This window comes from Corylus avellana, chromosome ca3 (assembly GCF_901000735.1).
Source record: "Corylus avellana chromosome ca3, CavTom2PMs-1.0".
Lineage (NCBI taxonomy): Eukaryota > Viridiplantae > Streptophyta > Magnoliopsida > Fagales > Betulaceae > Corylus > Corylus avellana.
In genome coordinates, this window is record NC_081543.1 from 34,490,082 (window position 1) to 34,502,186 (window position 12,105).

Below are 12,105 nucleotides of genomic sequence, written 5' to 3' on the forward strand. Positions count from 1 at the left end.
CGACTTATGAGCTATATTATAATACCGATAGGTGAGTGAAGCCGTTAAAAGAGAAAGAATTACTATCAAGTCAGTGTCAATAAAATGAGCCAACATAAACGTTATTCACAAAAGCGTTCTACTCGAAATTTGTAACATATATCTATAGATATATTTGTGTTCAATTCTATTTTCACATACTTTTTGTTAAATGAAAAATAATCAGAAATTTTTTTTTAGGTGATTATGAGAAGAAAAAAAGAAGTGATTAAAGATGAATGCGACCAAGGAATTGAGCAGCACGAGGAAAAAAGATAGATTTTTTTAAAGAGTCCGAGAGGGAATCGGAGGGGAAAAAAGCAAGTGGGTTTGGTGACTTCACATGTAAAGCAGGTGGGAGTAGTTGACCCGACAAGCCGGTGGCTCAGAAAATCTCTTCACTTACTTTTATCACGGGAGAGATTTCCGTGACGTCCGCCCGCCGCCGCTCCCGTTTCGTCCACCGCTTATATCCGGTTGATTTCTTTATGGCATCCAATCCCAGCTCTTTGACTCGCCAGGCGCCCTTTTCTAGTGAAGGACTATATTCACCACCTGCCACCAAGCGCGCGCGTACCACGCCAACTAGTTTCTTTTTCCTATTTTTCTCTTGAGGCGACGGACAAATGAAATAATACTAATAAAATTCAAATATTATATAAGAGAAAAAAATTCAAACCATATTTTATATTTATATATATACAAAAAATTCACAAATTTTGTATAACAACAGGACTTCACGATGTTTTAGAGAACAAAAATAATTTATCAATATTTTTGTTTTCATAAATTTCCTTTCAAGATTTCATAGCTCAAAAAATATCTTACTCAGTAAATACAATCTCATGAATATAAATTGGAATATCCTCTCGATAAAGCTGATCCATACTTTGAAATAAAGCCAGTTTGATCAATTCATGCGCAGTCTCATTGGTGGTTCGTTTGACATGACACACCCTCCAAGATCGGAAACTATTAAGAAGATGTTTCGCATCATTCATCAATTGCCCATATCTATTCCAACAACTTCCATCTTTACGTGGCACTTGAATTATCTCCAACGCGTCTCCCTTTCAGATAATATTGTGTAATCCCACGACGCTACTTAATTTAAACACTTTCCAGGCAACTATTGCCTCTATGGTAGCGGGGTCGGAAATATATGGTCTTTTATGTATTTATGCAATGAAATAAAGAGTAAAGAAGAATATTCACATATAATGAACTTTTTTCCAATTGTTATACTAGATGTTTATTTTGGGAGACTCATAGGCTATGGTTTTTCATGCATGACTCGTTTTTATACCTTGTTCTATTGATTGAAGCTTTATTATTTTTTGGGAAATTATGTCACCACTCCTTTGTTCTTTTACACTTTTTGATATTAACATCTTAATTTTCAATTTGATTATTTCGATACTCGATTTTTGTGGTCATTATAAATTCAAGACCTTCGGATACTTTTTTCCTGGAAAAAATATGTTAAATGATTACTTATCTCAAAAGTTAAATTGTTGAAAAATGCTTGATTTAATTAATATTCTAATATTTTTTTTCTCATGTGCATGGTAAAACCTCCTCTCTTCTTTTCCTTTTTTTTTTAAATTTTAATTTTTTATTAAAAAAAATTAGATGAGACTTAACCCATTAAATATTTAATTAAAATAAGACATGAATTGACAGAGACCTATGTTAATCAATCTTTTTCATTATCCTTATTTTATTAAAAAAATACTTTTTCTTTTCTTTTGTCTTTCTCCTATTATTGATTTGAATATTTAGTTGATATATATATATAAAATGTTTGATTCTCTAAATTTAAAAAGAAAAATCCAAAAGAAGCTATTAGAAGTACTAGAAAAATGAGCCTCTGCAAATTTCAGCATTTTGTTAGGTCTCCATTAACTAGTACACTAATAAATAAGGTGTCTTGCTACTTCGGTGCAGTAATTTGTGTTCACGTGTCGAGTTCAAATTGTATCAAGGCATGAGTATAAAATTATATAAGTCAACTTTAACTCGGCTCATTTAATTAAATGGGTCAAACCCATTAATCATAATCCTTTAATATGTGTTGGGTTCATGTCGAGTTCACGAATCATGTCAAAAATTGCTTTCTATTATGTCGCGTGTCGGACTTGAATCGTATCGAGGTATGAATATAATACTATATAAGTTATTTTTAATCATACCCATTTAATTAAATGAGTTAAACTCCTCAAACCTAATCATTTAATTTCATGTTGAATTCATTTTAGATTTGCAAGTTATATAAAAAATTGTCAGCTCTACTTGCTTTTGTGGTAAAACAATAGTAAAGACTTAAAAACATCTAGTTTATACCAATGCATTTTTTACTAAGAAATATAAAAGAAAAGTGGCTGCATTTGGCAACTGCCGGCGAATTTGAACATGGACAATTAATGTTTATAAATTTTTTTTTAAAATTATAGCATTCTTACTTTTTACATTATTCAATCATTTTATTATTATTTAAATTAAAAAAATCATTATAAAACAAAACTTTTTTATTTTTTCATACTAAACATTTTTACTTTTTTCTCATATTAATCAATTTTTGTTTCGATACTAAGGGTGCATTTGGGATTGCGATTTTTCAAGAATAATCTGTGTTTTTAAAAGCTATCACAAGCGTTTGACATTGCAATTTAAAAAGTATTTTTTTAAAAATTAAAAAAAAAAATCTACAATTGTTATAAGCAAGTTATAAGTGCTTATTTTAAAAAGTACGAATTTAAACCAAAATTATGATTTAACATAACAAATATTTAATATATTTTATCAAATGTCTTTATAATTTTAAAAACGTAATTTTTAAAATCACACTTATTAATCAAAATCGCCAGTATACTGTATGCTTAGTTATTGGGCAGTAGGTGCACGCGCAAACGAAAACATGGGAGTAGGATGATGTCTTTTTCCTCGTTAGACCGCACCAAAGCATGTCCAACCTCATCAAAACCCCATCCCCCACCACACCCCACACTGGTTATTTTATTGAATATAGTACAATATTAGTGCGAAGTAGAGAAACAAACAGACAAATGTAGGTATTGATTGTTGAAAATATGAGGAGAGACAGTGTGCGACTTGTAATCTGTGAAGAAAACCAAAAGAAATTGTCAAAAAGTCAGCTCTTTGCGTCTCTCTTTCAAATCAATTGCCCTTCCCCCAAGTGTGCGTCCAATAAAATAATATGTTTCTAACGAGACAGCGAACTTTCCTTTTTCTGTTTCAGGAAAATGCACTCACCCATCACACTATTTTCTTCCACTGTTCTTTGATTTGAAATATCTGGCCTTCTTTTTCTCCTCTAGATTCTGTCAACTTTTCTTGCTTTGAATATTAGAGAGAGAGGGAGAGATACGCCTGGTTTTGAAATTGGAGAAGATCCATTTGCGCACAAAGTGGCTACAGCGTTGGTTTCCCAGATGACTGTTGCTTCACTTACAAGGGATGGTAATGCTTTCACTGTGGGGCTTTCTTTAGCTATTACCAAAATAGAAAAAAGAAAAAAAGAAAAGAAAAGGGTGTACTGCCTACTTGCTTAGTTAAAGTTCCTTTCTTTTGTTATGATTCTTCAGCTCTTCTAGTTGGTTGACTGAAATCTTTGATCTTGGGATCTGATAATTAGTTAGTCGTCTGGTTTTACTGGTCATTGTTTCTTTACTTTTCTTTTTTGGTGTTTTTGCGGCTCCTTAGGTGATTTGGGAGATGGGTTTAGGGTTCCTTCAATTCGCTCCTTTTCATTCTTCCTGAAAGGGGTATATTGCAGCATTGCTTCTTCAGCAAAATAGGGTTAATGGGGTTCTTGATTTGTGGTCAAGGGTTTTGAAGTTCTGGTGGGGACTGGGGATCTCAGTGCTTCTACTCGTATTTATTATTGCTTCACCTTTTTTCGAGGGTCACTGTTAATTGCTTCACTTGCAAGCTGTTATTAGTTTCTCCTTTTGTGGTTTCTGAGGTGGTTTTCTTCATTTGGGCGTCCTTTCCTCCTTCCATAAAGGGCAGTGTTTGTTAAACACTTTCGATTTCTGGTGGGAATTTGTGATCTCAATTGTCTTTTACTTGTAATTCTTGCTTCATTTGCAAGCTGCACTTCTTTAGGCACGTGGGTATACGAGTTTCTTCTTTTGAATTTCTTCTTGCTTCTGAAAAGCAGTGCATGGGAGTGTTGGCCTTGATTTGAGCTGGGAAATTTCCTGTGGTATCAGCAATGGTGGTGCTGCGGTCTGTTCCAATGACTTTCCTCCAATGGGTATTCTTGGCTTGCTTTCTTTGTTCATCTATGGGGCTGAAAAACCCAGCCCCAGCCCCATCCTGCAATCCTCATGATCTGTTGGCGCTGAAGGAGTTTGCAGGAAACCTCACAAATGGGTCCATCGTCACAGCCTGGTCCCCTGAATCCAATTGCTGCAAATGGGATGGTGTTGTCTGTGAGAATATGAAGGATAATGGCTCAGTTGCTGGTAGAGTGATCAAGTTGCGTCTCTCCAAAATGGGTCTCAAAGGGACGATTTCACACTCTTTGGGTCGATTGGTGCAGCTGAAATTGCTTGATCTTTCAAGCAATCATCTCAATGGTGAGTTGCCCTCAGAGCTTTCAAACTTGAAGCGGCTGGAAGTTCTTGATTTGAGCCATAACAATCTATCAGGACCGGTTTCACTGGCGGCGCTTGAATCCATTCAAGTATTGAATATCTCTAGCAACTCATTTGCTGGGAACTTTCCCGAGCTCAGGGGATTGCTGAATCTTTTTGTGTTCAACATTAGCAACAATTCATTCTCCGGCCATTTTAATTCTAACATTTGCAGTTCCTCAAATGGGATTCAGATTCTTGATTTGTCCTTGAACCGTCTGGTGGGCGGTCTTGAAGGCTTGGGAAATTGCAGCACATCTCTGCAACAATTACATGTGGACAGCAATTCACTTTCAGGGCCTCTTCCTGATGCTTTGTATTCTCTGTCAGCTTTGGAGCAAATGTCAGTCTCTGGGAACAATTTCTCAGGCCCGCTAAGCGAGAAATTGAGTAAGCTCTCTTTCCTGAAAACCTTAGTCATTTATGGAAACCAATTTTCTGGTGAACTGCCAAATGTGTTTGGGAACCTTTCAAAACTAGAACTACTTGTTGCACACTCAAATTCATTTTCTGGGCCATTGCCAACTACCCTTGCACACTGCTCAAAGCTTCAAGTGCTTGATCTTCGTAACAATTCGTTTAATGGTGATATTGATGTTAATTTCACTGGGTTGCCAAATCTCCTCACGGTTGATCTTGCCTCTAATCGTTTTTCTGGGCTCCTTCCAAATTCCTTATCTAATTGCCGTGAGTTGAAAAATTTGAACCTTGCTAAGAACGAATTGACTGGCCCAATCCCTGAAGATTTTGCAAACCTCGCATCGCTGTCGTTTCTTTCATTGTCGAACAACAGCATTGGAAACTTATCTGGGGCACTATCTGTGCTGCCGCAATGCAAAAATCTCACCACTCTTATCCTTACAAAGAATTTTCATGGTGAGGAGATTCCTGAAAATGTGAGTGGGTTTGAAAGCCTGAGGGTTTTGGGGCTTGGGAATTGTGCTCTGAAAGGCCAAATCCCAGGTTGGTTATATAGTTGCCGGACATTGCAAGTCCTGGATTTGTCTTGGAATCACTTTAATGGCAGTATCCCTCCTTGGATTGGTCAGATGGAGAATTTGTTTTACTTGGACTTGTCAAATAACTCTCTCACAGGTGAGATCCCAAAAAGTTTGACAGAGCTGAAGAGCCTCATTTCTTTAAATTGCAGTTCATCAGATCTTTCTGCTTCTGCTGGCATTCCGCTATATGTAAAGCGAAACAAGAGTGCTAATGGCCTGCAATACAACCAGGTCTCAAGCTTTCCCCCCTCAATACTCATGAGCAATAACAGAATAAGTGGGATAATATCGCCTGAAATCGGGCGATTAAAAGAGCTACATGTCTTAGATTTGAGCAGGAACAACATATCTGGGACCATCCCTAGCTCCATTTCGGAGATGGGGAACTTGGAATCATTGGATTTGTCATATAATAATCTATATGGATCAATCCCCCTGTCATTCAGTAAGCTCACTTTTTTGTCAAAGTTTAGTGTGGCATATAACCGCTTGCGTGGGGTGATTCCAAGTGGGGGACAGTTCTCGAGCTTTCCGAGATCAAGCTTCGAGGGCAACCTGGAACTTTGTGGGCAAATTGATATTCCTTGTGATGATGGTACGGGTAAAGGGCTAAGACCTGATATTCCATCTGGTTCAAACAATAAATTTGGTCGAAGCAGCATCTTTGGCATAACGATCAGTATTGGTGTCGGAATTGCAGTGCTTCTTGCAATTGCTCTGCTTAAAATGTCCAGGAGGGATGTGGGGAATCCAATTGATAACTTTGATGAGGAACTCAGCAGACCGCGCAGGTTATCTGAAGCACTTGGATCTTCAAAGCTTGTACTCTTTCAGAATTCAGATTGTAAAGATCTCACAGTTGTAGAATTATTAAAATCTACAAACAACTTCAACCAAGCAAACATTATTGGTTGTGGTGGATTTGGTCTGGTTTACAAGGCCAACCTTCCAAATGGGACAAAAGCTGCTATCAAGAGACTTTCTGGGGATTGTGGTCAGATGGAGCGGGAATTCCAAGCTGAAGTGGAAGCCCTCTCAAGAGCTCAGCATAAGAACCTTGTTGCTCTTCAAGGTTATTGCCGATACGGTAGCGACAGGTTGTTAATTTACTCCTACATGGAGAATGGAAGCTTGGATTATTGGCTGCATGAGAATTTGGATGGGGGCTCACTTCTAAAATGGGATGCAAGATTCAAGATAGCTCAAGGTGCTGCTCATGGATTAGCTTACTTGCATAAGGGTTGTGAGCCAAACATAGTTCATCGAGACATAAAATCTAGCAACATACTTTTGGATGAAAATTTCGAAGCTCATTTGGCTGATTTTGGTCTCTCAAGGTTACTGCAACCTTACGATACTCATGTCACGACGGATTTGGTTGGAACTTTGGGTTATATCCCTCCTGAATATAGCCAGACTTTAACAGCAACTGTTAGGGGCGACGTCTATAGTTTTGGTGTCGTTCTTCTCGAGCTTCTTACAGGTAAAAGGCCTGTGGAAGTTTGCAAAGGCAAAAACTGCAGGGATTTGGTCTCTTGGGTGTTTCAGATGAAATCTGAGAAGAGGGAGGAGGAAATTATAGATGCAGCAATATGGGATAAGAATCATGAAAAGCAGCTCTTAGAGATGCTTGTTATTGCCTGTAAATGCTTAGACAAAGATCCAAGACAGAGACCCTCTATTGAGCAAGTTGTTTCGTGGCTTGATGGTGTTGGATTTAAAGATGCACAACAGTGAAAATCCACGTTGTCCCAGTTTGTACAAGGTTGGAGTGACTGGTTTTCTATCAAATACAGTCCTATGGTGCTGTATTCTGACAGATGAACTTTGTATACATAGGCTATTTGGCCATTTCTTTTTCCAGCAATAAGCAATTTATAGATAGAACGAGTTCTTCTTTTGTTAATTTTTTCAAGTCCAGGGGTTTCCAATTGTGTTGCAAATATGCAAATATAGATTTTGCTATGCTCAGCAAATGAAAATTACTTCATATTTTTTGTCTCAGGATTTGAAGTGACTTTATCACATGTATGTCTACTTTATATGTATATATATAGTAGGATGATTTGTCATTTATTCTAAAATTATGGGAATTCAAGCTGTTCCTTATAAAGTCTAAGGTTGGGGTATATATTTGGCACTATGTTGTATAAAGTCTCTAATTAACTAAGAACATCCTTTCCTGAGAAAGAATGAAAAACCCCCAACTTCTGCCTCTAGAGTTTCTTCAATATCTTCAGCCAAAATGCTGAAGTGTCAAGACGCCTTGTAGACGGGCCAGTTGACAACCCTCTTTTCTGGACCTCTTGGGTTGTCCACACCCCTTCCCTTTTGTTTTTTTAGTTTAAGGTAATGTAATGGTTAAACATTACTAAAATAGAAGAACTGATATATCTAAGGTTCCGTTTGTTTCACTGTAAAATAATTTCTAAAAAATGTTTTTTGTATTTTCGAGTGTTTGGCGCGACGAAAAATAATATTCAACGGAAAATAGTTTTCGGTTTGACCGAAAAACCTCTTTAATTTTTGGAAAATGGTTTTCAACTTTGAGCATGACAGCATGTTGTTCTCAAATCAATAGACTCAACTATGACATTACGGGGATCCGATTGAGACATTGTCGGGACCTGGTTAGGACCCTGCCAAGACCCCGAAACCTGGCCGAGACTTGACTGGGACCTGACTTGGACCACGCCGAGACTCGATTGGGACCTGGTTGGGACTTGCCAAAACTCGGTTAGGACACCATCGGAACTTAGTAGGAACCTAGTCAGGACATTTTCGCAATTTAATGTTTAATATGATTAAATAAAAATATATATAAAAAAAAATTGTGATTTTTCGTACACACCAAACACTGAAAAATATTTTTCAGAAAAATGTTTTAACGAAAAACATTTTCTGACGGAAAGCATTTTCTAACTAAAAACATTTTACGTCAAAACAAACAGAGTTAAAGTTATTTCTAAATCCAAATATTTAAACTTTTGAATTAAAATGATATAACAACTAGTTGAGTGGTAATTGAGAAGGTGCCCATATGTAATTCTAGATGATGAGCTAGAGAGAAGAGAAAGAGGGGCAGTCTTTTAAATGAAAAAATTTCATATTTGAAAGAGAGAGATGATTGAATCACATCATTTGACAATTCCTATTACATCATGACCACAATCTTGTGATCAGATCAAACAATGTCGTTATCAAAGTCACATCTTTGGGCCCAAGCTTCAATTCAATCTTGAACGTAAGTGATTAGCTCACCCACGACCCACAATATTTCAATGAAAAGAATGAAGTAATTTGCCTGTTCTTAAAGTTCAGCTCCAGCAATTTTCATTTCCTTTTTCTTGTTCCCCATGAAGCACAAAGCAGCCTATAAATGAAAACTGCAACTAGTGAGAAATTAGCAGAAAAGTAAACAGGATTTAACATGTCTGCCGAGATGCAACAATCTTATTTTGCTCACTTAAACGGCTCTTAAAACGAGCCTTGTAGGGTGCGATTTCAAACCCCATAAAAGATTTTATCTTTTTTCACTGGACATCAATTAACTTTTAGATGAAATAGTCAATGACCCGATCCAACAATGTCCAAACCGAATTTGAACCTAAATGGACGGGAGATATCCAAATTCATAAAAATAGTGTTACTAAGGGTGCGTTTGTGAGTGCGTTTTTAAAAAAATAATCTGCGATTTTAAACCAAATCGCAACTTTAGGGTGTTTGAGATTGCGATTTTAAAAACGCAAATTTTAAAATCTCAAAAAAATCTGCGATTTCCATAAGCTGATTAGAGGGTGTTTATTTGAAAAAGTGCGAATTTAAAACAAAACCACGATTTCTATTAAAAATATATTTGGAGCAATAATTACATTTTTTAGAACGGGAATGAAAAAAATACCAAGAATACCCACCTAAAATATATTAAAACCCTTTTTTTTTTTTTTCTTCATCCTCTCTGTCTTGTTCATCCTTATTAGTAATTTGGTCATGAAACTGCAATTATATGCTAATGTTATCCAAACATTCAATTGATAAAAAAGTACTTTTTAGTATGTTTTACCAAATGCCTGTGCGATTTTAAAAAGTAGCGATTTTAAAAACGCAATTTTTAAAAACTCAATTTTTAAAATTGCACTTATTGAAATCGCACTCCCAAACGGGCCCTAAATCTTTTTCAAAAATAAAATCAAAAGTTGGAGAAATAAAGTTGAAAAAAAAAAACTTTTTTTAAAAACCTTCATGGTAGTTTTTTTTGGAAAAAATACATTTTACTTTTCAAGTTTCTCATCTTTTTTAATTTTGCCTCCAATATCAATTTAACCATTCCTTTATTGGACGGAAAATTGCTCACGTTCCTCTAATCTCTTGATTTTTTTAAAAAGAGGAAAAAGCTGGTTGTGGTTATCTCATTTCATTCGCATTTAGCGCACAAAACGACCATCTGTGAACATATCGGACAATGGACATGTGTTGAGTAGCTATAATATTTTATCACCAAAACAAGAGTTTAGCAGCATGTCCGACACGTGTCCCAACACTTCCACGTGGCGAACATCAAATGCGCCGCTTCACAATATATAGAAGGATCAATGGATGATAAAGAAGCAAGAGAAAGCAATCAACACAGCCGGTGAAAGATGGCGGCAAAACATTTGGCGAAAAAAGCTCTCTACCGCATGCCTACCCATCATCATCATCATCCTCCTGCCGCATTCTGGAGGGCTCCCTTCTCCACTGCTGCTCAAGTGTGTATTTTTGGTTTTTCTTTTTGTGGGTACTGGGTATCCATCCATCAATAACATTTCTATATTGCTTATAATAAGAATTTGGAAAACAAATTCACTTACACCCTCACCTCAAGTATTACTACACCTTTGAAGAATTGACGCTTTTGCAATAATAACTTCCAACTTTTAATTTTATCCTTTTTATTTCAAATATTTTTTAAAAATACCCACAAGAACTTTTTCCCTTTTTTTTTAAAAAAAAAAAATTTCAGGATACCAATGCGGTAGCGGAAGGGAGAAATTTGACATCATCAGTACTGCCTGAAACTACAAAGAGTGCAAGGAGTTATGAAGCCAAAGACCAAGCTGGAGATATCAACGATGATGATGATGATACAGCGAGACAAGGTGCTATAAAAGCAATGGAGACGGCGGAGGCTGTTGGGGAGACTGTTTTGGAGGCAATGGACAGTGCTTGTGCTTATGATGTTACAGCCAAGACTACCCAAGAAGAAGATGTCAGAGACACAACCGTTGTGGAGGCTGATAATCATGTCGTTGATACTGCCGAGTATAGAAGTATTCAAGATGCTGCCATTGCCAAGCAAACTGAAACCAGCTAGCACTGAATATGTGGCTTTTTTGGTAGTCATTGAAAGTTGAAACTGAAACCTCATGAATCTGTGTATATTTTTCAGTTCTAGAAGTAAAATGTTTCATTTCAACGTTACAGGGCCAATCGACAGACATATTAGAATAGTTGATTTTCAGATTTGAGTGCTTATGGCAAACAAGTTTCCTTATTGTCAAGAAAATGTTGGATTTCATTTCACTACATGTTCCTTAGGGTCACATTAATGTCTCCTCTCATGTCCCATGAGTTCCTTTTTTTTTTTTGTTTTTTTTGTTTTTTTTTTTGTTGTTGTTGCCCTTTATAGCTGAGCACCCATTACAAAAGCCTATACAAAGCCCATCTCAAAATTTTGTTTTTCCATCAACCCAATAACTTCATCAAACACCACATCCAACCTGGATCACTCCCCTGGTCTGCCATCTATCTTTCCTCAGTCCTCACCAAATAGTTAGTTCAATGCCGCATTTTGACGAACACCAACCAATCAATGTGCTTTCCTCGACAGGTCTACACTCACCCAAGCACAACATTCACAAGCCCAAGACCTTTAGTATGGATCATCTGCGACTGCCATATAACTAGGGGTGTCAACCCGATCCGGTTTTTCAGTTTTTGGCTAAAACCGGAACCGGAACCAGGGTACCCCGGTTTTCGGTTTTGGGAAACCGGGGTCCCGGTTCCGGTTTTACCCGGTCCGGTAACCGATTTTTGAAAAAAAATTAGTGTTTGGGGCTTATTTTAGGTATTGGGCCTAAAATATGCCCATTATTTTTTTCATAAGTTAGCTCATTTAAAAAAAGGGTTAAATACTAAATTAGTCCCTAGGGTTTCACAACTTTATTTTTTCCCCCCTGAGTTTTCATTTTTATCACAGGAGGTCCCTGTGGTTTTGATAAGTGACCAAATTAGTCCATCCGTTAGTTGACCGTTAGTTGACCGTTAAACTGGACACGTGGACCAATCAGACGTCGACACGTGGCACATATATTAATTTTTTTTAATTAAAAAAAATGTTTTTTTTTAAAAAAAAAATTAAAAAAAATATATTAAAAAAAAAAAAA

The 12,105-nt window shown here is 36.6% G+C and overlaps 2 protein-coding genes across 2 annotated transcripts; both read left to right on the forward strand.

The window, feature by feature from the left end:
* Positions 1 to 3,106: 3,106 nt before the first annotated feature.
* On the forward strand, positions 3,107 to 7,684 carry LOC132174976 (phytosulfokine receptor 2). The gene has a single exon (XM_059586757.1). It carries the CDS (start codon positions 4,256 to 4,258, stop codon positions 7,415 to 7,417), a length of 3,162 nt encoding a protein of 1,053 aa, XP_059442740.1. The 5' UTR covers positions 3,107 to 4,255; the 3' UTR covers positions 7,418 to 7,684.
* A 2,622-nt stretch (positions 7,685 to 10,306) lies between these two features.
* LOC132176679 (uncharacterized) lies at positions 10,307 to 11,150 on the forward strand. The gene is made up of 2 exons (XM_059588953.1): positions 10,307 to 10,428; positions 10,683 to 11,150. Exons 1-2 carry the CDS (start codon positions 10,321 to 10,323, stop codon positions 11,031 to 11,033), a joined length of 459 nt encoding a protein of 152 aa, XP_059444936.1. The 5' UTR covers positions 10,307 to 10,320; the 3' UTR covers positions 11,034 to 11,150.
* Positions 11,151 to 12,105: the final 955 nt, after the last annotated feature.

Excerpts from the sequence above, each read along its gene's own strand:
- LOC132174976 (XM_059586757.1), top strand. The coding sequence starts at position 4,256 with ATGGTGGTGCTGCGGTCTGTTCCAATGACTTTCCTCCAATGGGTATTC.
- LOC132176679 (XM_059588953.1), top strand. The coding sequence starts at position 10,321 with ATGGCGGCAAAACATTTGGCGAAAAAAGCTCTCTACCGCATGCCTACC. Across the intron at positions 10,429-10,682 it reads CCTTCTCCACTGCTGCTCAA|GATACCAATGCGGTAGCGGA; the intron begins GTGTGTATTTTT and ends AAAAAATTTCAG.